This window comes from Rhinolophus sinicus, chromosome 8 (assembly GCF_057876585.1).
Source record: "Rhinolophus sinicus isolate RSI-liver-muscle chromosome 8, RSI-T2T, whole genome shotgun sequence".
Taxonomy (NCBI): Eukaryota; Metazoa; Chordata; class Mammalia; order Chiroptera; family Rhinolophidae; genus Rhinolophus; species Rhinolophus sinicus.
Genome location: NC_142508.1, coordinates 36,962,634 through 36,985,731, shown reverse-complemented (window position 1 = coordinate 36,985,731; position 23,098 = coordinate 36,962,634). Strand labels below are relative to the sequence as shown.

Below are 23,098 nucleotides of genomic sequence, written 5' to 3'. Positions count from 1 at the left end.
ATGTTTCCTGAATGTGCTAATGGGAGCAGGGGAAGAGTCAGTGGAAGGGACTTGTGCACCAGTCTTCTGTGGTCTGTGAGGGCAGGGACCTGGTGGTCACAACTATATTCCCAGCCCAGCACCAGGCCTGTCATACAATAGATGCTCAATAAATTGGTGTTTGAAAGGGAAACAAAAACAATCTGAGCTGGATAGAAAATTTCTGTCGTGCATATGTTCAGCTTATGTTACTACTCCGAAGTCCAGGCTAAGTGGAGATGCCAGACCATTTCTTAGCTGTGCCTGAATTCTGTGTATAACCGCCCTCCCCCTACCCCCAGCACAGGAATATTTACACGGAGACAGTTTCAGAGAGAGGAAAAGAACCTCTCCTCCCGAATTTTTAGAGCAAAATCTCAAAGCCAATTTGGGATGAGGGTGGGATGGAGTTGGACTTGAGTTACGGGCATTGGATGGGGGCTGAAAATGGAGCCTTGGTGGAGCTGGGATTGCAGCTGTCGGTTGGTGAGGGGGTAGAGATGGAGCTAACAAACAAACCGAAACATTTCCCCTGAATTTCAGAGGGCTTCTTTGTGTGAGCAACTGAGGCGGGGAGAGTTCCTCTGGTCTTAGAGGCTGGGATGGAAGCAGGGTGAGGTCCCTTGGGTTCCAGTGGCCCCAGGAAGCCAGAAAAGGTACCCGATGACTCAGAGCTGGCCCAGCTCCTTCTGGGACAGGAGATACTCGTGTTGGGTGGACCCAGATATGGGAAACAGTGGGAGGGAAAAAGGAAGTGGTTAATAGGCGCTTCATGGAACTTAAGAGGAGGGTGGAGAATGTGATTCTCCCATCAGCCCTCCCATGAGGGATGGGGATGGGGATGAGGTAGGGGGTAGGATTGGGGGCTACCCCTGTGTTTTTCTCCCCAGGACAGAAAGTCACACAAGTTCTTACCAGGACCTGTTCACACATCATGACAACAGGTAACATTTGGTCAAGAGCTCACCACCCACTGTGCTAATGCTTTACTGAGCAATAATGATCTATGTACACACAGTATTTCATAGTCTCCTCACAACATGTCCACAAGGTAGGCACTTGTTTGTTCCCATTTTCCAAGTGAGGAAACTGAGGCCCAGTGACGGTACTTGACTTGCCTAAGTTTGCACAGCAGGGAGTGGTAGAGGAAGCCAGGTTGGGTGACTGATAACTTCTCTCAGAGACTGGGTGATCAGCGGCTTCCTCGCCTGTCTTGCACAAAAGTTTGCCCCCGTTTTCTGTACTCCGGGTTTAACGTGGGCAGAGAACAGCAGTGAGCAGGGGGGTGAGGGAAGAGGAGAGATGTTAGCAGGTGTGGAGGAGTGGCAGAGGTTTAAATGGGGCAGGGGGGTGGCAGATGGTGAAGGACTCGCAGGACCTCTGAGTCAGTTGGAGCGAATGGTTTTCTCTATCCAGGAGGTGTACTTGCAGATCTGTGTGTAGACTGCTGGATGCTGAGCAGAGCCACAGGGGTAAATGCCCCAGGACAGGATGCCTTGAAGGGTGTCGTCACAGACCAGAGGACCACCGGAGTCACTCTGGGGGTGGGAGGAAGGAGAGAGCGAATAAATACACCAATGCGAGCGAGGGCTGCCACTTCAGGGTCTGGGGTATTGATGGGGAAGGAAGGGGGTGGGATAAAGATGAGGTTGGGGTGGGGTTGGACTTGGGTTATGGGTGTTGGATCGGGCAATGAGAATGGACATGTGATGGAGCTGGGATTCTAGCTCCTGACAGGAGCTGCATCTAGAAATAGGGATGGGGCAGAGACTTAGGGATGGCTTGAGGATGTAATGAGGTCCAGGATGGCGGGGGAAGGGGTAGGATTGGGGAGAAGCATGGGAAAATGGACCCAAAAAGGCAGAGCTGGACATGGGGATGTGAATGAGAAAGAGACTGTATAATGAACCTGACAAGCTCAGGGCCTACATGGCAGGCCTGACAAGCTCAGAGACTGAAACCATGTTTCCCTGAAAATAAGACCTAGTCGGACAATCTGCTCTAATGTGTCTTTTGGAGCAAAAATTAACATAAGATTCGGTTATATTATATTATAATATTATATTATATTGACCCAGTCTTATATTGTAGTAAAATAAGACCGGGTCTTACATTAATTTTTGCTCCAAAAGACACATTAGAGCTGACTGTCCAGCTAGGTCTTATTTTTGGGGAAACACGGAAGTAACCACACAGGATGGTCTGATCACAACTTCCTAACTGAGTAGGTTATAGCAGGTAATCTCATCCCAGGCCTATAAGCTTCCTTAGCAAAGGTCAGTTTTTACCTTAATCAAACCCTGTCCATTCTTATGCATCTAGGATAACATGCCTTTGAAGTGAGAGTAATCTTTTCCGCGGGCACCAGAGCACAAGACCACACAACTCCTCGTTATCTTGTAGCCTGCATAGCATCTCTGCACCATTTACCGTAAATGTGAAATGTGAACTATCCGGTACCATCAATGTAAAGAGTATGTGTCTCTCCATGTTACTTTGTATCCATTTCTAGAGATTTCCCTGCTTTTCTTCCTCCCGCTTCCTCAATCTACCACCAATGGATTTCATGGAACCTTTCTTATATCTTTCCTTTGATTCTAATGTGTAAAATAAACCATAAAACTGCTTTTCTCTGGAGCATTTTCCAGTCCGTTGAGAACTTGCTTCCAGGCATGTCCTCAAAATTTTGGCTCAAATAAACTCTTATAAAATTTTTATATAGGTTTGGATGTTCTTTTGCTGACAGGGATGACATTGGGGTAGGGATAGGACAGTGCTGGACACGGGAATGACATTGGCTGGAGTGGTTATGAGGTTGGGGACAAGGGCGGAGCTTTTGCTTTCCTGTAATCACCCTATGCTCATGCCCATGAGTCAGAGACCCTCCCTGGCCAGTCCCTACCTGGCAGGGGTCCTGGCCCTGGTCCAGTCCTGCACACATCATGCTGTTGGCGATCACGCCGGGGTAGAATACCTCACACTCTTTGGAACTCAGGAGAGTGACCCTGGAGCAGCTCAGGCCCTTGTTGTACTTCACTAATGGGAGAAAACGCCAGGTTATTCCAAGCTCCAGCCCCAGTCCTCCAGGACCCAGAATGTTCCCATCCCAGGCCCCAGGCTCTAGCCCCCTCCTCCTTCAGACCCAGAAGCCCCAGTCCCCCTGTCCGTCTTGCCCGAGATACAGGGCTCCCAAGTCTTGCCTCTTCGGGCGGCCGTGGTGCCCCAGCCAGCAACCTGGCACTGGTCTCCCGGCTGAGCACAGGTGTAGGGCAGGCGCAGGGTCTGGATGCGAGGTCCCAGCACAGCGGGCCTGGCCAGTTTCAGCAGCATGAGGTCATGCTCATCTGTCCGCCGGGGCAGGATGGGGCCTGAGCCATGATGGTATTTGGGGTGCATAACAGCACGAGTGGTCCGGCGGAGCTGCTCGCCTTGGAGAAGCAGCAGGTGGTCATCCCCAACTCGAGCCCACAGCTGCCTGGGGAGGGAAGAAACATCTGGAAGCAAAGGCTTTATAGGGGCTGGGACTGGACTCTGAGTCCCTGGGAAGGAGGGTACAGGCAGTGGGGTGGGGGTAGACACCAGGGTTCTGGCAGAGGAGGGGGTTAGGACTCCTGGGACTGAGGAAGGAGGGGTGTGGGCCTGGACTCCTGGGTCTGAGGGAGGAGGGGCTGGGGGCCTGGACTCCTGGGTCTGAGGGAGGAGGGGCTGGGAGCCTGGACTCCTGGGTCTGAGGGAGGAGGGGCTGGGGCCCAGACTCCTAAAGGAATGTGTGGGGGAGAAGAGAGCTGGGGACCTGAATTCTTGGGACATGGGAGAAACAATCAGGTGTTTGGGTCCATGTGTAAGCCTACCCTTTCCTTCTTCTCTCAGTAGGGACTCATGAGGTGAACAATTTATTTTAGCTCTAAATTCCTAACTACATTGACTTCTGCCTGTTACACGCAACTATTTACATCTAATGGAACCCAAGGAGAATCAGCTGGACAGAGGTGATAGATGGACCTTGAAACCCTGAGAAGGACCATACCGCCCTCCGGTGGCCACAGAGCAGCCCCATCTCTCCTACAGGAAGCCCTCCAGGGCTGACCCCATACCGTGCTGGGAGAGTTCCATACCCTCAAGTGCCCCAGCCCTTCTCGCCTCCTCCCTGGGGCCTGCCTCCATGCCCCTCCCTGGCGTCCCCGAGGAGCTCCCCCTACTTGTTGTTCCCGCAGTGCGCGGCCGTGAGCACCCAACTCTTGTCCACCAGGACACCCGCGCAGTGGAACGAGAGGCCATTGAAGAGGGAGACCTGCCAGGGCTGCGAGCCGCGCGCACACGCGGCGCCAGAAGCCTCGGGGTCCCAATCCGTGTCGTTTCTGGGGAACACCGCCTCTGCGGCTGGAGAAAGGAGGTGGAGATTAGAGCAGGCAGGGCGGGGCAAGGGCTGAGTTTGGGGTCCCAGGGCAATGAGCTGGGGCTTGGGGCGCAGCCAGTTGGGTGGGTCTGGAGGGGCAGGGACAGAATGTACAGCGTGTGCAGAGTGCAAGAGTAGAACGCAGCGGAGCGACACGGGAGCGGGGATAGAATGCTGCGCGCGGTGGAGGAGTAGGTGTGGGAATAACGCCGCCGGCTGGAAAAGAGGACAGAGGCAAAAAGCGATAATGTTAGATTTAGGATAAAATAGGGCGGAGTGAGGAGGGGCGGGGACAGAATGGAGCGGAGTGAGGGGCACGGCCCGGGTGGGGGAGGGGCATCTAGGGCGGAGCTAAAAGAGGGGGCGGGGCGGGCTTCAGGGCCAGGCCCGCTTCCGACTCATAGGTGGGTGCTGGGGTCCCAAGGGCAAGGGCAAGAGCAAGAGCAGTGCGCGGGGGTTGGTGGTAAGAGCTCTCTCTCCCATCGCTTCCGGCCCTGGCGCCTTCCTCCAAGCCCTGTCCCCCGCCTCACCCCAGAGTTGCGCCACCAGCAGCGGCAGTAGCAGCTTCGCCCGGGCCCGGGCACCAGAGGCGGCGGAGAGGTGGAGGTGCGAGGGTCTCATGGCCTGGACCTAGACTGGCGGGCGGGGGGGCGGTTTAAAACAGATGCCCTGTCAGAGACCCTCATCCCGCCGTGCCTGTCCGCCCAGCCTGGACCACTCCAGGAGCCTGGGACCCGTTTAACCTGCGACCGACAACCGCAGGGGCGGGCGGGCGATTCCGGCCGGAACTGCGGTAATAAGCTCAATTATCCTAATGACGCCCCTGGCTGCGTCCTCCTGCCCTCCCAGCGCTCTAGGGGAGCGCCCTCCCTGCCGGGGCTGCCCCCGCTGCCAGCCTCTCAGCGCTTGGGGTTTCGCCCTCCTTCACAGGTAGGGTGGGGGTCTGAAGGGAAACCTAGCTCAAGCAGGGCTCCTGCTGGCGATCCGAGGGTCCCCAATTAGGGTGAGGTGCATCCCGCCTCACCTGGGAGTCGCCGAAGGGAAGAGGAGGAGACCCAGAAGTGCCTCTGCCCTGCCGTGTGGGCCTCCGTGATCTTCTGCCCTGGGACCCCTGGCCAGGCCTTCCCTTTTAACCCCGAAGAGTCCGGAAACTTCCCCACCCTCCCCGCAGGGGCTTTCCCTCTCCCTAATTATATCGTGGGTGCGGCTGGCATCCAACCTGGGCCCCAGATTCCTGCTCTGGGAAGGGCCCAGACTTCTCTCAGTGCCAGAAACACCCTTTTTGGAGCTGAATTCCTTGGGGGATTTCCCTAGGTCACCTGTCCCAAGTCTTCCCAGATGGGGAGACAGGGTGACCCGTCTCTAGGGAGCCTGGGGGTCCCATGGAAGGTGTTGATAGTGTTGAAGATAGTGTGGTTTTGAGAGAGAGAGAGAAACAGAAACAGTGATATGCATGACGAGTGACAATGTGAGAAGAAAAACCAAAAGGCTGCCAAGGAGAGAGGAAGGCAGAGAGAGAAGATGGATTAAAGGCAAGAGTAGGAGCAGAGGAGTAGGAGACACACAGAAACAGAAAAAGGAAAATGGGGAGAGGGAGGGAAGGAGGCAGAGACATAGAGCCGCTGGATGCTCTGTGCTTTAGCCCAACCCCCCAGCCTGAGCAGTGGTCTCAATGTGTGTTCCAGTGACTAGGCCCTTGTGTGTTTAGGGGGGCGGGGGCAGGGAGCTCGTGTCATCCCAATGTGTGGTCACTTCACATCCTCCCTGCCATCGCATGTCTCCAGGTGACCCACAGGCCCATGAGTCACAGGAGGCTGCAAGGGGGCATGAACATCACCTGGGCCAACTCCCTCACTTCAGGTGAGGAATGGGAGGCTCAGAGAGGGCAGTGACTCACAAGAGGTCACACAGCAAGTCCACCTGAAAACCTGGAGGCCCCAGTTCCAGCTGTGGGCTCTTACTCCTCATGCCAGCTGCCTCCCCTACAAGGGGAGCAGAAGGTCAGAAAAGAGCCTGAGTGCTGGACTATTTGCCAGGCACCTTCTCCAGGGAGAAGCTGGTTAATTCCAGAGGCTGTCCAGCTCAGCGCTGCCCAGTTGCACTTCTGCAACAACTGTATGTGCTATCTGACACAGCAACAACCAGCCACAGCGGCTGTAGCACATTTGACATGTGTTGCGTGCGACTGAATAATGACAGTTCTGATTTTATGTAATTTTAATTTAAATAATCACCTGTGATTAGTGGCTACTGTATAGGTCTGGCACTGGATGGAAACAAAACAATGATAGTTCCCTTTTGTTAAGTCTTCCCTCCGTGCAGGCGGACTGAGTGCTAACTATACTTTTTGCATGCACTAGTTAACAGGTAAGGAAGCTGAGTATCAAAGCAGGATGCTCACCCTGCTTCAGACTCCTTGCTCTTCTACTACTGGCTGGGGACCATGAGCAAGTGACTTCATGTCTGTATGCTTCAGTTTCCTCGTTTGCAAAACGGATATAATAGTAGCACCGGCCTCATAGGGTTTTTCTGAAGATTAAGATAGTTGATGCATTTAAAAGCCCTTGAGCCAGGGACTGGCACACAGTAAGCACTCAAAAGACTTACTAGTTTAGCAAATATTTATTAAATCTTGGTGAGTGCCAGGAATTGTCTTTGGGGCTGGGGATACACCAGTAAACCAAATAGCTATTAATAATCACTCCCGGAGTCACAAGTTAGTATGTGACAGGATTTGAACCCAGGTCTCACTAATTCCAAGCTCCAAGTTGATTATTAAGTTCCAGCATCTCTCTGTCACGGAGGCCCAAAGGAAGTCTGTCAAGGGATCCTGGCTCAGGGTTGATTAACAGAATGGACAGGAGCCACATCACCAGGTCAGGATGAGGTGCTGGGCTGTGGTGAGTTGGTCCTGGCTAATTGTTCTTCATAGTCTCCTGGATCCAGTCCACATATTTACAGACCTTTGTGTAGACACCGGGCTTTCTGGTGACAGCACATGGATCCTGACCCCAGGAGATAATGCCTTGAAGAGACCCATTACAGACCAGAGGGCCCCCAGAGTCACCCTGGGGATGGGGAGAGAGAGAACCAGTCAGAGAGGAGGGGAGGCCATGGGCGAGGAGGAGGTGTTGGGCATGGTGTTAGGGAGGAGCTGGGGATGGTATTGGGAGTGGGGTGGGAATTGAGGGCAGGGTTGGAGTTATGGGTAGGAACGAAGATGGGGTTAGGGCTGAAAATGGATTTGGGGAAGGTTGGGTGGGAAATAGGGGTGGGAATAGGGATGGAATTGGATTTGGGGGTGCGGGGGACGGGGTTAGGGTTGGGATGAGATTGTGACTATAGATGAAGACGCGAATGAGGACGCGGTTGGAGACCCAGGCCCTGCCCTCTGACCTGGCAGGAGTCCTTGCCCTCTTCCCGAACATTGGCACACACCATGGTGTCTGTGATGTTGCCAGGGTAGGCGTCCTCACACTCCTTGTGATCCATGATGGTGATCTTGGCACACCGCAAGGTATGGGGCAGGTGCACTGTGGAAACAGCGGGAAGGGTGTGGGAAACGAGAGCCTCCCGGCTCACTTCCCCTCACTTCAGGGCTTGTTCTGAACCCAGCACCTGGGTTCTCCAAACCCAAGGACCTTGTTCTGAATCCAGTCCCTCTCCTCCTTGCTTACAGCCAACTCGTGTCTCTGCTCGTAACAATAGCTATTGAGTAAATCCTTCGTTGCCGTACATACAGTATCTGTAACCCAGCCTGGGAGGTGGGTGTGATTCTTCTCATTTTATAGAGAAGAAAACCAAGGTTGAGAGAGGTGAAGCCACTTGCCCAAGTCCCTACAACTAGCAGTTGTGGATCTGGCCTGCACATCACATCTACCTGACTCCAAGGCCCAAACGCGGGTCTCCAGCCTCCCCAGCCCTTACTTTTTCACTCTTCCTGTCACCTTATCCCACCGACACCCCCAGGTCACCCCCTCGTGTTTCACTATGACTCTCATTTTTGAAGGGTCGTTTGTTTTCCTATGTCCTTCCACAATCATGACCACCCTTTCCCCTCCGTGTTCCCCTGGGGAGCCCTTACACTGGGGGCTGGATGTGGTGCCCCAGCCGGAAATGAGGCAGCGGGTGCCAGGAGTCACACAGCATGATGAAAGGGTGAGGGGCCGCACGGCCCGGGTGATGAAGGCTGGTGCCACCATCTTCACCAGCATGATGTCATTGCGGTGGTCTTTGTTGGGGATGCTGTCATTGAAGTCTGGGTGGGGGAAGGACTCAGTCGCTATGCGGGTCTGCTCGTAGCCATCCTGTCGCTGGAGGTTGTGCTCCCCCAGGTGAACTATATATCGGCTGAGGTGGGAGAGATGGTGGTCAGAGATGGAAGGGTAGGGGGAGACAGGAGGTGGGGCGAAAGGCATGGGGGAGGGGAGACATGAGTGCACCTGACAGAATGAAGGACCATGGTACTGCTCCCAGCCTCATCCCCATCTCCCAACGAAGCCCCTTCCAAACCACATGCCCATCCCAGTTCCAACGTCTTCCACCCCATCTTCAGTACCAACTGGACCCCCATCATCAATGCTAATGCCACTCCTCACCCCGTGCCCATCTCCAAGCCCACCTTTCTCACCCCGTACACATTCTCCCCATCCCCAAGCCCCTCTCCATCCATCATTCCATCTCCAGCCCCCACCCGGCCCCGCCCCAGCCCCCGCACCCACGGCTTGCGGCAGTGGGCTGCTGTCAGGAGCCATTTGGGGGCGACGAGGGTTGCCCCACAGAGCAGCCGTGTCTTCTGGAAGAGAGCCACCTGCCAGGGCTGGGAATGAGGCTCGCATTCATATCCCTTGATGACCCTGGTCTCTCCCCGTCCATGCCCTGCAGGGAGTGGGGGCAGAAGAGGGGACTCAGGCATGAGAGGCTCCCAGAAATGGGGGTAGGGAGGAGAGAAAGAGGGAGGGTCCCTGGGTCCTGGCTGGGTGACCCGCTAGTACGCACTATATGGATGGGCCAGCACTAGCGTGAAATGGTTGAAATCCTCTCATACTGGCTGGTCAGTAGCCACTATCCTGAGCTCTCTGAGTGCCCCCCATACCACCCCGGCTGCTCTGGGCCCTCCCTGCGGCCCTCCTTGACCTCTCCCCATTTTAGCATCTAAAGGGGTTACATCTGATACAGCAAGGGGCCTCCAGCACCTCATTATGTCTCATATATCCATTCAGATGCCCGCTGGGTTATTCTAGAGTTTGAATATCAGCTCTGTCAATGTCCAGACATAGAGGGTTGGGGGAATATGAGAGATTCAGGAGGGAAGCCCCTACCCTTCCCCAATGCCCGCCATACCTGTCACCAGAGCAAGCATCATTAATGGTAGAATCCTCATTGCCTGGAGTTGGGGAGGGCAGGCCCCAGGTTCTTCTGGGAACAAGGAAGGACAAGGGGCCAGATCACTTTATGGGGAGACCAGGGGCTGGTTCGTGCCCTCTTCCCTCTCCCTTGCCTGCTCCAGCTGCCCCCAGGGAGAAACAACAGGGCTTGAAGAATTCCCTTGTTTTCACAGCACCCCAAACTCCAAAACCTTAAAGTGAATCTTTGGTATGAAGGGTGGCCTTGGAGGGGTCTGATCTCAGCTAGAAGCTTCTGGTATCTAAGGAGGATGTGGAAGTGGCTGGGAGAGGCTTTACCCCGGGCAGGTAATGGTCTGGCCCTGTTTTAAGTCAGCCTCGGGACCTCCAAGGTTCATTTGGGAGAATACTTTTCTTCTTGCCCACCTGAGACCTGGCCAAGTCCCAGCAACTTGGGGTGGGCGGATAAAGGGAACCGGCACCATTCAGCAACCCCCCAGGACGATATGGGCCCTTTGTGGGCTCCATAGGGGGCTTAGCCTGTGGGTATTCTGGCCCCAGTCCTGATGAACCCTGCCCCTTGGAAGGACAGCAGGGTAGGTTGTTCTCAGGAAGAGCCAGTGCCCTCAGCTGCCCGCGCCAGTGGGTGTGGAGGTGGAGGGCTGGACTCAGTGACAGAGCTGGGGTCAGAGGTCACTGAGGTTGGGGGCAGCTGGATGGAGAGGCAGAGAGAGACAGAGAGCCCCCATCCAAGCCCAGAAGGACAGACCAGAGGGAGAAGTGGTGCTGAGACCCAGGGCAGCCTGCTATGCTCCAGTGCAGGCGCTTGGAGGGGGCTCTTCCCTTCCCCCCCAGACTCACAAGCTCGGGCCGGGGCTCCCGGGGCCCAAGGTGGTGGTGGTGGTGGCAGCTGCAGCAGGCTGGGGCAGGCTGGGTCTGCGTGTGTAGCACCAGGCAGGCAGACAGGAGAGGGGTGGCCCAGGATGACTGGGCCTCCTAGCCCTGCCTTATCGTCCTGGGGGCGGGGTGTGTGTGGGGGCCCTCCCTACACCGGCCCTGGGCCTCGGTGCTGCAGCCTGCCTGCCTCTGTCACCTCTTCAAGCTCCCCTTCTCTCTGATTTTCTCAGTTTCTCCTCAATTTTGTGTCCCTCTGTCTGTCTACATCCTGCCCTGTCACTCCGAATCTCTCTTTGTCATTTATTCACTGCCTTTCTGTAATTCTGCATGTGTGTCATTTTTCTCTTTCTGTCCCTGTGCCTGTCTGTCATTGTCTATCTCTGCTTTTCTCTCACAGTCTCGCTCTGTGGGTCTCTCATTCTTTATCTTTCCTTGTGCCTCTCTGCCTGCCTCCCTCCCTTCATCTCTCACTTTCTCTCTCCCTCTGTCTCTGAACCCCTCTTCTTCCACCTCATCCCCCAGTCTCTGTCTCTCCTCCTGTCCCTACCACTACCTCCCCACAGCCTGAGCCCAGGTGGGCCCCTGGCCTCCTTTGGGCCCCTCCCTTCTCCATTCCAAGGAGGGGGGGGGGAACTGGGGCGTCACAGAGGTGGGGCTGCTACTGGGCGAAGGAGCAGGACAGGAGGGTGGGGGAGGCAGGTCAGGGCCTGTGGGAGTCAAGGCCCAAGAAAGGGGAATCAGGGCTCCTCTGATGACCCTCCGCTCCCTCTTCCCACCTCCCAGTCTGCCAGAAACCCCAGGGTCCTCTGATTCCAGCCTTGACACTTACTTGCTGTGTGACCTGGGTCCGATGATTTCCCAAATCTGAGCCACCTCAATTTCCTCGTCTGCAAAACTTGAGTGACAATCCCTACGTAAACTGGCTTGTTTGTTATCGGTTCAATCGCCTCCCTGTCTTGCCTTCCTCTCTTCCCTAACCAGATGTGGAGCAAGACTGCCAGGCAGGCCTGGCTTCTAACAGCCAGCCCTGTCCCCAAACCCCAGCTCTGCCTCTTCCTCCAATAGTGACGACGTGGGACGAAGGACTCCACCCTAGTAAGGCTCAGTTTCTTCATCTGTGACATGGGGGTGACAGCCCTGCCTTGGGAGGTTGGGACTTCAGGAGATCTAAGGACAGTAGGCGCTCAGCAAATGCTTCCACGGCTGTCACGATCACCTCCGCACCCTCTTCCACCTCACATTCCCCTGCCGTTCATGGGGAGTTCTTTTTCTATCTCCTGGAGAGGTGGTGAAGACAGAACCCAAGGGGGTGGGCAGGGCTATTTTAAAACAGGTTGGGTCCTCTTGCTTTCCAAGGCTGCACTCCACCCTCCATCATTGCAGGCATGAAAATGAACCCACATCCCACATGAAATGTAACGTATGCTCAACTCCAGCAGAGCCACGTTGCCAGTGGCTAGTTGAAGGAATGTTACATTTTATAGACATTTAATTAAATGGTAGTGAATTTCGATTTCATGGCTTTCCTTTGGTATTTTGAAACCAATAATTTTTCCACCTTTGAGTCCTTGGGGGCCCTTGAAAAACTTATAAGCTCTGGGTACAGTTCCTATTGTATCAGGGGGAGAAAAATGGCCCTTGTTTTTACTGTTATGAGTACCTTTTTCTACTCCATTCCTGTGTGACCCGAGGGAAAACCTCACCCTCTCTGCTCTCTATTTCTACACCTGTAGGTAGGGGAAGTGATAAGCCCTCCCTCCCTTCTCAACCAGCTCGGGGATACCAAATAGACAGACATCTCTCCTCAAGTTAGAATATATTTATTCCAAATAATCACTCCCTCCTCCCCAAACCATAGGTCTTACAAAGGCTGGCTGGAGTTGGAGTTCTGGGAAGAAGATCCCCAGACCAAGAAGAGTGAGAACTGGGGATGATTATGGAGGAGAGATTGGAGCCCTGAGGCTCGGAGTAGCCCCCAAGCTGAGGTAGAAGGAGCAGGTCAGTTGTTCTTCATGACCCTCCGGATCCAGTCCACATATTTGCAAATATAGGTGTAGACTCCTGGGATGCCTTTTTGCCCACAAGGCCCCACAGACCCCCAGGACACCAGACCCTGAAGAACTCCTCCGCACACCAGGGGGCCCCCAGAGTCACCCTGGAAGGAAGAAGGGGAAGGAGCACAGCCTGAATATGGCAGAATTCCTGTTCCAGCTTTCCTCTCCCCGACCTATGCTGGGCTTTGATGACAGTGGCACCAAGCCTAGTCATCAAAGGACACAGCCAGATTCCCCAAGGTCAACCGCAATGGCTGACCAATGAGAAGAACACAACGTTCCTAGGAACCGATCCCAGGAAAGGAGGGCGGGACTCCACAAAGGGTAGATAGGATTCCTTTTCTCAAGGACAATGGCTGGGGCCCTGATCAATGAGGGAGGAGAACACAGACATCAATAACCAACCCCAGCAAAGGGGGACGCGTCTCCATAAGAGTTCTCTGAAGGATGATGGCTGGAGCCCTGGCCAGTAGGGAGGGGCAGCCTCTTCTCTGGAGGACCCAAGCAAGAGGTTAAGGTAGCAGAATTTGAGGATGAAAGAGCCCTCCATCCCCCTTTCCTGCATCCATCCTGGAATCTCTCTCTCTCACCCAGGCCAGCATCAACTGGAGGACGGTATGGGGAAGACTCAGAACTGGAGAAGCAGCAGTTACCTGCCTGAGTTCCGAATGCCGGCTGGGTCTTTGTCTTCCCCCACTTTCTCTCTTTGTCTCTTCTTCTCCCTCTCTTCTCTCTGCTCTCTCTCTCTCTCTCTCTCTCTCTCTCTCTCTCTCTCTCTCTCTCTCTCTGTCCTCCACTCCCTGTCTCTCCCTCCTATTCTGTCTTCCTCCGTTATTGTGTGCCTTCCCTTTCTTCTGACTTTATCTTTCTCCCCTATCCGCTTCCCCTGACTTACCCTCCCCCATTTCTCCCCTTCGCTGTCCTCTGCTTCCTGTCCTGGGTGACTATGCGTCTCCTGCATTCACTCACCTGGCAGGCATCCTCCCCAGTGATGCCACCTGCACACACCATGTTGTCTGTGATTCTCCCAGGGAACACAGCTCGGCAGGTGGAACTGGAGACGATGGAGATGTTGAGGCACTGGAGCCGGTCCGGGAATGGGTCTAGGGGTGGAAGATGGATGCTGCAAGGTCCTCCAAAACTCCCCACTCTGGGACCACATCTCTCCTCTCAAGAAAGCTCAGTCTAAGTCTATGCCCCACCCCCACCCTGTGACCTCCACTGCAATCCTCAAACCTCTAAATTTAAGATTTATGACTTGATTTTGTAGTGACCCTTGACCCTAATGTGTGGGCCCAGCCCCCTTGACCTTTAACCTATGACTTTGAGTGCCATACTCTAGACCCTCCAACCTCAGATACAGTGAATCCAGACCTGACCTTTTACTTCAATCTCAGCTATTGTGACCTTTGACCTTCAAGCTTATCATCCTTTGATCCCAATTTGACCTCCTGTCTCCTGACACCATGTCCCTTGTTTTCTTTCACCTTAAGCTCCAACCTCAGTTCTTCATCCTCTCACTCATTGATTCCCAACTCCAAAATGACCTGTGATCATGGTTTATTTGACCCCAGGCCCCGTGACCTCTAACCTCTAGCTCCATACCCCAAACCCTATGACTTCCAATCACAGACCAGTGATCCCCAATTTCCATCCTTAGATTGTGGCCAGCTTGTGCACCATCTGGATCCCATGACCTCAAGTCTTCAATGACCTTGGCCTCCAGAGTCCATGACCCGTGACCCCATGGTCCTATTTATGTGCATTTTGCTCCAGCCTGATGCTCCCTGACAGCACTCTGACCTCTAACCACCTCCCTGACTATGACTTCTGATTCCATTCTCAACCCCTAACCACTCTGACGCTCAAGACCAAATCCACCATGATCTCTGACCGCAAAACACAATTCTGATGTTTGGCCCTCTACCCATCCTTCCTCTGAGATGGCATGACTCCTGACTTCTCATCCTACACCCCAGATTTTTGCCCATCTTGATCCCTGATCCTGGGGCCTCCTTACTCCACGGTCGGTTGGTGGTGCCCCAGCCTGAGATGTGACACTCAGTGCCACCCGCTGCGCAGGTTGTGGGCAGGGCCAGAGGCTGGACACTGCGGGTCAAGAGGACGGGGGCGCCCAGTCGCAGAAGCCTCAGGTCGTTGTCATGGCTCTTCAGGGCTCCCTGGTAGTCGGGGTGGGTCATGGAGAAGCCGCTGCGTCGGATCTGCTCCGTCCAGTCCAGCTTGCTGAGGCTGTGCTCCCCCAGGCGCACCCAGTACCTGCTGTGGGTACAGCGGCTCAGCGCATGCTGGGTGGGCTGTCCCCAGGCTCCCAGGCCCTCCTGCCTCTCTCTGCAGCTCTGCACCTCGTGTCTGGCCTCTCACTCCCTCCTGCATTTGCGCTCTCTCTCTCTCTCTCTCTCTCTCTCTCTCTCTCTCTTTCAGCCTCTGGGTCTCTCTCCACGGCCCCAGTTCTCCTCCCTATGTCACTGCATCTGTCATTTTTAGCTGGCAAAGCCCACAGCGGCAGGGACATCCGTCAGTCTTGTTCACTGTTCTGTCCCCACCACCTAGGACACTGCCTGGGCTGTCAACACTGTCGACTAAATGAACGCTTTCTGTCCTGCTTGTGTCTGTCTCTCCTGTCCTTGAATCTCTTCATCTCGTGTGTCTGAAACTTCCCCTTCCCAAAAACCCACAGTGTCAGACCTAAAAAGCCCAATCCTCTCTTGTACAGATGGAACCACTGAGGTGGTGCAAAGAGTCTGTGTCAGACATGGGTCCAGGGCCCAGTCTGGGTCAGGCAATGGCTGGGGCTGGTGTCAGTTACCACATAGGAAGGAAGTGGTGCAGAAGGGAATGGGAGGGGGTCAGTGGGCAGGTTCCAGGACCTCCCCTGCCCTTCATCCCACTGCACCCCACCCAGCCCCACCCTAGGCCCAGTGTTGATGAAGTCCTACTCCTTGTCTCACCTCAGACTGTTTTTGTGGCAGCACCATCTCCTCACTCCTTGACATCCCTTCCCATGAGCCCCTACCTCTGGTGCTCTCCTCCCTGTCACCTTCCTTTGCCCACTCCAGGAAGGGACCCAGACAGGAGGCTTACCTGCCGCTGCAGTGAGCTGCTGTGAGGACCCATCTCCGATCAATGAGGACCCCCCCACAGCGCAAGTTGGCACCCTCGAACAGCCCCACCTGCCAAGGCTGTGAGTGAGGAACACATTCCGTGCCGTTATAAATCTTCTCTTTGGATGCGTGGCTGAGCCCTGAGGACAGGAGTATGGGCCAAAGAGATGGGATCAGAGACCTAGAGATTGTGTACCAGAGATAGGAAGAGAGATACAGGGATGGAGGGACACAGAGAGAAAAGGGCAAGAGAAATACAGAGACCCTGAGACAGACACAGGGAGACAGACCTAGTGATGTATAGAAAAAGACCTAGGAAAAGACCCAAGATATACAGAAAGGAATAGAAAGAGGGAAACAGAGAGAGAGATGACTAAAGATAGAGGGGAAATAGAGAGGCAGAGATAGAGAGAGAGAGAGAGAGAGAGAGAGAGAGAATACGACAAGGAGAGACAGAGGGGAGATGAATCAAAAGATGAGATACAGGGAGAGATATGCGCAGGACCTGGGGAGCTGGAGGTGATAGAGGCACAGAGCCAGCCCCACCCCCTCCTCAATGCCATGCTGGGGGCCAGAGCTGAGATAGGGAGATGGGGTCCCCACAGGGAGGAGGCAGGGATTCTCCTTCCTCCTGGGGAACTCACCAATAACACACAGGAGCAAAAGGGTGCTGGACCCCGTGGCAGGCCACCTCCAGGCTCTGGGGGGAAATGTGGGGGACTCTCAGAGATGGCTCTGTCCTTGTCAACCTGCCCCTCCCTTCCTGTCCTTCCCATCATCAGCTCCACAAGAAGGGGATGGCCCGCCCTTCCCTCTCTCTGCCAGTCTTCCGCTGCCACCCCCTCACCAGTGACTGTCTGCCCCCTTCTCACCTTGTGTCTCTGCCTGCTGTCTCCTCCATGTGGCTGTCGCACTTTCAGCCTGTCTGTCTGTTATCCGTCTGCCCACCTACCTGCCTGTATTGTCATCTGCTGGGCACTGCTAGTCAATGCTCCCACTGTTCACCTGGCTGGCTTCTTAGCCACCTGTCATGCTGCACTACCTGTCCTCTTCCTTCTGTCTGTCTGTCCCAGACCAGCAGCTGACACAGCTTTTAACTCTCTTTGTCCCAGCCCATTCAATTTCCTGGTTGAGGGAAGGGGACGAGGAAGACACAGGGTGGGGCACCCTCTAATCTCATACAAACTCTTCTTGGCTAATGACACTTAATTAAGCTCAGCTAAACTGCAGGGGAGTGGGGAAGGGGCCCAGGATGGTGTGGGGGGAAGACGCGGCTCCACTCCTGCCCTCTTCTCCAAACCAGCCAGCAGCCCCCCGGCTCATGACTCAGCTGTTCTGGAAGCTGGGTCCTAATCCCAGCTCCAGTGGTGGAGGCTCAGGGAGGGTGGGGTGCACAGACACCTGGGGCCCCTCCCCATGCAGTGCAGGGGGGTGGAGAGGCAAGAGGGCAGGAGGGTGGAAGTGAGAAGCAGGAAAACCAAGGGCAGAGAGAGCCTGAGAAAGAGAAGAGGAGAAGGGGGGGGGGGGAGGGTTTCCACCCTGGGTTCCACGGAGTCTGATTCATTCACTTATTATTTGTTCGTTCATTTATTATTATTTTTTTTGTTTTTCTAAATCTTGGTCTTTTATTTGAGCTAGGTCTGTACAGAGAGTCAAAGAACATTATTTTACAATGATTCTCCAAAGAGCAGTTAAATGGACCTAAAGAATATTATGCTGAGTGAAATAAGTCAGACAGGGAAGAAAAATACTATATGAAGTTACTTATATGTGGAATCTGAACAAAATAAATGAACAAACAAAACAGAAACAGACTCATAGATACAGAAAACAAATTGATGGGTGCCAAGGAGAGGGGGGTTGGGGAGGTGGGTGAAAAAGGTGAAGGGATTAAAAGGTAGAAATCGGTAGTTAGAAAATAGCCACACACAGGGCTATAAAGTACAGTATAGAGAATATAGTCAGTAATGTTGTAATAACTATGTATAGTGCCAGGTGGGTACTAGACTAGTCAGGGGGATCACTGCACAAACTAGCGGAATTGCCTAAATGCACAGTCAGCTCTGTTCCTTGCTTCAGGAAGTACAAGTCTTATATAAGTGCGGTCAATTTATCTAATTCCATGAAACTTTTTTCTTGCATAGGGTTGCCACTGAGAAGGGGAGGTGAGGAAGAGAGAGCGCACACAAAAAACACGAGAGGTCCCCCCACTCCATTCCTATCTTTTTTGGGGGGTCTTGGGTCTCTTTCTTGCTCTGAAATCAGCATCACAAAACTTCTACTTTTGATTTGTGCTGCTACAGCCCCTAACTCAACCTCTCTCTTTCTGTGGATTGGGGGTGGAGGGCACACCTGGTTTATTGAGATGAATGTAATAAAATGTACCCTTCAGCTTCTGTGGCGAGCTATAACGTGAGCCCAGCATTGCCAAATCCTCTGACTTTTCAAGAAATGCTGGCAATTCAGATTTATGTTGGGACATTTCCTGACTTTAAATATTGGCCAACAACCCCCAAAACAAAACAAAACAAAACAAAACACACAAGTATGGATCCAACACAGATCTCTCTCTCCTCTCATTCTTTCTCTGCCTTTGTCTTTTTCTTTTTAAAATTGTATTGGAGAATCCTGGGAAACAGTGTGTTTCTCCAGGGCCCATGGCTCCAAGTTGTTGTCCTTCAGTCTAGTTGTGGAGGGCGCAGCTCAGCTCCAAGTCCAGTTGCCATTTTCAATCTTTAGTTGCAGGGGGAGCAGCCCACCATCCCACGTGTGACTTGAACCGGAAACCCGGTTGCTCAGAACTCAGTGCTCTAACCAACTGAGCCATCCGGCCATCCCTGCCTTGATCATTTTTTGAAGTAAGAGCCACATAACTTAAAATTCCGCACTTGAACCATTTTAAAATCCGCATTCATTCAGTGTCGTGCGACTATTACCACAATCTAATTCCAGAGCGTTTTCCTCACCCCCAAGAGATCCCATACCCGTTAAGCTGATGTCCATCGACCAGTGAACGGATAAAAGAATGAAGCACTGACCCACACTGCAAAGCGGGTGAACCTCGAAAACAGGATGCTGAGTGAAAGAAGCCAGACACAAACACATGTATTGTAGGATTGCATTTGTATGAAATGTCCAGAACAGGCAAATGCAGAGACAGGATGCAGATTAGTGGTTGCTGGAGCTGGGGGGCATGGGTAATGGGGACTGACTACTTAGTGGTTCTCTTTGATGCACAGATTTGTGCCTTGTGGCTTCCGGCTAAAACCAATCCCTTCTTTTTGTAGCTGGAGGCTCAGAAGGCAGGGACTGGCTCACAGTCACACACCTTCTGTTTTCAGAGAAAGCTCTGAAGTCACTTTTCCCAGAGAACCCCCAGAGCTCTCAAGTTCCCGTGCCCCGGCTCACTCTTGGGCATCAGCAGCCCAATACGAAGGCCCATTGCCTCGAGAGAACTCAGTCACCCCAACACTGGGGCATAGATGTGGAAACTGAGGCACCACTAAATAAAGTCACTTGCCCAGAGTTACACACGTAGCTGGTAAGTGGCAGAACCAGAGTTTGAACCCAGGCAAGCTGTCTCCAGAGCCTGTATTATTTGTTAATCATCATCTAAATATTGAAGGAACAAACGAATGACAAACTGAAATAGATGAACGTAGGAATGCTACGGATTTCAAAGAAGGAGGATATCTTTTGAAATCATCCAGACTGGGTTGAACCCACAGTTCCTTCCATGACTCACTGGGGGCCATTGAGCCACTCTCTTGTCCTAACCTCAGTTTGTCTGTCTGAAAAGTGGGGTGGGAGTGAGCTAAATATCACTGGGGAGATCAGGTAGGTAAAGTGTAGACATGATCAAAATCACCCTGATCAATTTATTTTCTTAGAAAGGAATTTTCAAATCTGACTTAGATAACAGAATCTTCTTTTTTTCCTCAGATGTGAAGAAATAGCAGCTACAACTTGGTGCTGCAACTTCTTTCTCTTCCGGCTATCTTTACACCTCTCCCTCATTCTATTCTTCTGCTCATTCATTCATTCATTCATTCACTCACTCACTCACTCAATCACTCAACAAACATTTTGAGATGCCTTGTGTGCCTGACACTGCTGGGTGATGCTAAGACCACAGAGTTAATCAGAACCAGCCCCACAGCCCCGTTATTCTTTCTTTTTTCCTTCCCCCCTCCCTTTTTTCCACCTCCCCCCCACTCTGGTTCAAGCCGTTGTTTCTCAGTCTAGTTGTGTAGGACACAGCTCCCTGGCCCGTGCTGGTGGTATGAGCCCTGCGCTCCCCCCACCCCCCACTGAGGCAGTTGGTCACTGGTGGTCGGTCAGCCAATCACAGCAGCTCTCTCTGGCTGCCGGCCACTCACGATGGCTGCTGGCCACTCACACTGGCCACCAGCCGCTCAGGGCACACGGTAGCCCACGGCAGCTCCCGCCAACCTCTGGCTGCTCACCACAGCCCAGCTCCAGCGAGAGCTGTTGTTCACAATCTTAGCTGTAGAGGGCACAGCTCACTGACCCATGTGGGAATCGAACCGGCGACCTCAGCCTTAGGAGCACGGTGCTCCAACCACCTACACTACTGGGCCAGCCCAGCCCCTTTCTTCTATCATCCTTCCCAGCAAAACTTGTCCATGGAGATCTCCTCACTGCTTGCACCCTGCAGACATGCTCTTTTGGGGGTTCCAGAGACTTCCATGTTGAGCAACCCAGTGGTCACCCATCTGTCCCTTTCTTATGCAACCTTTCCGCAGCATTCCGCGTGCCAGCCACTCCTCTCCCAGCTTCCGGACGCCATGCATTTCTGGTTTTCCTCCTACTTTGTTGGCTCTTCTTCCTGGTCTCCTTCATGAATAGGCCTTTTTTTCTTCCACAGGTATCTGTACAAACAAGGGTGTTCCCAGGGCCCAGTACTAAACCATGTCTTGTGCACTATGTACACCTCAGATTTATCTGTCACATGTCATCTGGGGCAGGTTGGTTCTCAGGCCTCTCCCCAGCTTCAGACCTATGCCTCCAACAGCCTCCTGAAGGACCCAAACTGAGCTTACCATCTGTCCCCATTGACCTATTCTCAGACCCCACTCTCTGTCCGTGTGGTGGCACCACCATCCACCCAGTCCCCTTGTCCAGACACTTGGGAGACCAACACATTTTCCTTTCTTTCTTCTGAGATGTCCCATCCGCTCCCAAGACGTCCTTAACCACTACCTACCTGCTCCCTAGCTCTGAAATCTGTCTCCTGAGCTCTGGGAGTCTGTCTTCCTTCTGGGGAATGGTTATAGCATTGTTCTCCATCATCCCTTCCTCCAAAAAACCTAACTGGGTCTCCTGCCTTCTCAACCCTCCCACAACTTGTCTGCTCTCCTCATCTTGTCATTGAACCTGTTACAATGGAAGCTTGGGCTTAAAAGTCCTTTGACCCCTGTGATATTGTGATTTATAATAAGAAAGATATATTTGGTCTTCATCCCAATTTGGGCACAGAGCTCCTAAAACACTTAGTATTTCCTAAATGAAGGTGACGATAAAGGTGTCTTGTTATGTTATTGAGGTGACTTTTGAAAAGCACCTAAGGAAGGGGATTGGTCACCAAAGGAACCAACCACGTGATTAGAGGGTTAGACCTTTCAGTCCTACCCTGGACCTCTGGGGAGGGGATAGGAGCTGGAAGTTAAATCAATCGTCAGTGCCCAATGATTTAATCAACCATGCCTATGCAATAAAACCTGCATTAAAAACTCAAAAAGATGGGATTTGGAGAGTGTTGGAGTTGGTGAACACTTGGCGATCTGGGGAGACTGGCACCTGGAGAGGCATGGAAGCCCCAAGTCCCCTTCCCCATGCCTTGACGCCTTCTCCCGGGCATCTCTTCCATCTGGCTGTTCCTGAGTTATATCCTTTTATAATAAACTGGCGATCTATTAAGCGAAATGTTTCTCTGAGTTCTGTGAGTTGCTCCAGCAAATTAATCAAACTCAAGGAGAGGGTTACGGGAACCTCCGATCTATAGCTGGTGGTTAGAAGCATCTGAAGTGGAGTGGAGCTGGGGAGGCGGTCTTGTGGGACTGAGCTCGTAACCTGTAGGATCTGACTATCTCCAGGTAAATAGTTGCAGAATTTTGTTTCAATTGTAGGACACCCACTGGTGTCCGAGACTTGCTTTGTCTGGGGGAACATCCACCCACACCACATACTTTGGAATTGGGTGCAGAACCCAATTATCCACATCAGCCTGGAAAGTCTGGCCTAGTCCCTTATCCAAAGTCCACAGCTGGGTGGTGGTGGTGGCTTAGCTTGGCCTGGATCCTCCAGACTAGAAGGGAAAAGTCCCTGGGAATGGTCATGGGGGAGAAGTAGAGGAATGCGTCTCCAGTGGATGGGTTCAACTCACTGTTTGAGTTTTCCTTAGTCTAGGTTGATACTTCTGTGAAATGGGGAGCTGACCTTGGGAGAATAAAAAGGGCTTTATCTGCTGGAACAGTGTCACGAAGCATTGTCATCCCTTTGACACCCCTCCCTCTTTACTTTTCAGTCTCTTTCCCATGTTCTCCATCCCCTCCCTCCACCAGCTTCCAAATTCCTCCCTGCCCAGGTCCCCATTTTATTAACATTCCCCTGCCCAAAAATAGGAAGAGATCACTTTGAAACCCTGGGAGAGGAGGACGGCTGAGAAGCCTCAGAACCTGGCCACCTGGCTCGCCTTCCCGCTTTAAGGCGTGGGCAGTCAGAATCTCCAGCTCAGGTATGCCATTATTTTTTGTTCCACAGGAAGGATTTGGGCGTTCACTTCTCACTCTCCCAAATCCGCAGCTGTCACCCAAGGCAGCTTGATCTGGCACTGGGGCCTTAGAGACATGGCATCATAATAATTATATCAATAAAAGCAACAATACTAATGACAGCTACCACTTAGTAAGCACTCAGTACCAGGTGTTCTTTCCAGGGCTTTTTACATATTAACATTACTAATCCGCCCAAGAGTCCTCTGAAGCAGGTGCTGTTTTTTTTTCTTTTTCTTTTTTTAAGTTCATTAATACGTTTAGCTAGTTCTCAATGCTCAGATGGAGGGTTGTTGAATCAGTGATCAGTATGAGGCGCCTATTGTTTTCCTTATTTTATGTCCCTTCATCCCCATTCCCTTCAGCTATCGTCTTTGTCATTGTGTATCTTTTGCCATTCTTTTTGTTATCACATATCCTTTGCTCTTGTTTTTACTATTGCATATATTTGCTACTGTTTTTATTATGTATC

General features: G+C 52.8%; 3 protein-coding genes and 1 long non-coding RNA gene across 6 annotated transcripts; 1 reads left to right on the top strand and 3 right to left on the bottom strand.

Moving 5' to 3' along the window:
- Positions 1–989: 989 nt before the first annotated feature.
- KLK10 (kallikrein related peptidase 10) lies at positions 990–5,574 on the bottom strand. Of its 2 annotated transcripts, none has more exons than XM_019719675.3 (6): positions 5,439–5,574; positions 4,945–5,049; positions 4,218–4,398; positions 3,219–3,493; positions 2,921–3,054; positions 990–1,556 (listed from the first exon to the last, which is right to left on the bottom strand). In XM_019719675.3, the coding sequence occupies exons 2-6, from the start codon at positions 5,033–5,035 to the stop codon at positions 1,404–1,406; spliced, it is 834 nt and encodes a 277-aa protein (XP_019575234.1). In that variant the 5' UTR covers positions 5,036–5,049; positions 5,439–5,574; the 3' UTR covers positions 990–1,403. The 2 variants fall into 2 exon arrangements, with proteins under 2 accessions (XP_019575234.1, XP_019575235.1); XM_019719676.3 differs by having other exon boundaries at positions 4,945–5,044; positions 5,439–5,567.
- On the top strand, positions 5,030–14,819 carry LOC141567610 (uncharacterized). The gene is made up of 4 exons (XR_012490409.2): positions 5,030–5,344; positions 11,638–11,751; positions 12,515–12,654; positions 13,305–14,819. It is a non-coding gene; the product is annotated as an uncharacterized LOC141567610 (long non-coding RNA).
- Positions 7,039–10,758, bottom strand: LOC109439365 (kallikrein-11). Its single transcript, XM_088800606.1, has 6 exons — positions 10,621–10,758; positions 9,758–9,832; positions 9,136–9,292; positions 8,499–8,764; positions 7,811–7,947; positions 7,039–7,482 (listed from the first exon to the last, which is right to left on the bottom strand). Exons 2-6 carry the CDS (start codon positions 9,795–9,797, stop codon positions 7,330–7,332), a joined length of 753 nt encoding a protein of 250 aa, XP_088656732.1. The 5' UTR covers positions 9,798–9,832; positions 10,621–10,758; the 3' UTR covers positions 7,039–7,329.
- Positions 12,523–16,972, bottom strand: KLK12 (kallikrein related peptidase 12). Of its 2 annotated transcripts, none has more exons than XM_088800604.1 (6): positions 16,705–16,972; positions 16,477–16,532; positions 15,813–15,972; positions 14,731–14,990; positions 13,680–13,813; positions 12,523–12,811 (listed from the first exon to the last, which is right to left on the bottom strand). In XM_088800604.1, exons 1-6 carry the CDS (start codon positions 16,731–16,733, stop codon positions 12,656–12,658), a joined length of 795 nt encoding a protein of 264 aa, XP_088656730.1. In that variant the 5' UTR covers positions 16,734–16,972; the 3' UTR covers positions 12,523–12,655. The 2 variants fall into 2 exon arrangements, with proteins under 2 accessions (XP_088656730.1, XP_088656731.1); XM_088800605.1 differs by having other exon boundaries at positions 13,680–13,814; positions 14,709–14,990; positions 16,705–16,739.
- Between the last annotated feature and the right edge of the window lie 6,126 nt (positions 16,973–23,098).

Coding starts and splice junctions, on each gene's coding strand:
- KLK10 (XM_019719675.3), bottom strand. CDS start 5,035: ATGAGACCCTCGCACCTCCACCTCTCCGCCGCCTCTGGTGCCCGGGCC. Junction 4,399..4,944: donor GCTGGTGGCGCAACTCTGGG/GTGAGGCGGGGG, acceptor TCCTTTCTCCAG/CCGCAGAGGCGGTGTTCCCC. Junction 1,557..2,920: donor AGGGCCAGGACCCCTGCCAG/GTAGGGACTGGC, acceptor TCCCACCCCCAG/AGTGACTCCGGTGGTCCTCT.
- LOC109439365 (XM_088800606.1), bottom strand. CDS start 9,797: ATGAGGATTCTACCATTAATGATGCTTGCTCTGGTGACAG. Junction 8,765..9,135: donor GCAGCCCACTGCCGCAAGCC/GTGGGTGCGGGG, acceptor CTCCCACCTCAG/CCGATATATAGTTCACCTGG. Junction 7,483..7,810: donor AGGGCAAGGACTCCTGCCAG/GTCAGAGGGCAG, acceptor CCCCATCCCCAG/GGTGACTCTGGGGGCCCTCT.
- KLK12 (XM_088800605.1), bottom strand. CDS start 16,733: ATGGAGGAGACAGCAGGCAGAGACACAAG. Junction 16,533..16,704: donor ACAGCAGGCAGAGACACAAG/GTGAGAAGGGGG, acceptor ATTTCCCCCCAG/AGCCTGGAGGTGGCCTGCCA. Junction 14,991..15,812: donor GCAGCTCACTGCAGCGGCAG/GTAAGCCTCCTG, acceptor CTGTACCCACAG/CAGGTACTGGGTGCGCCTGG.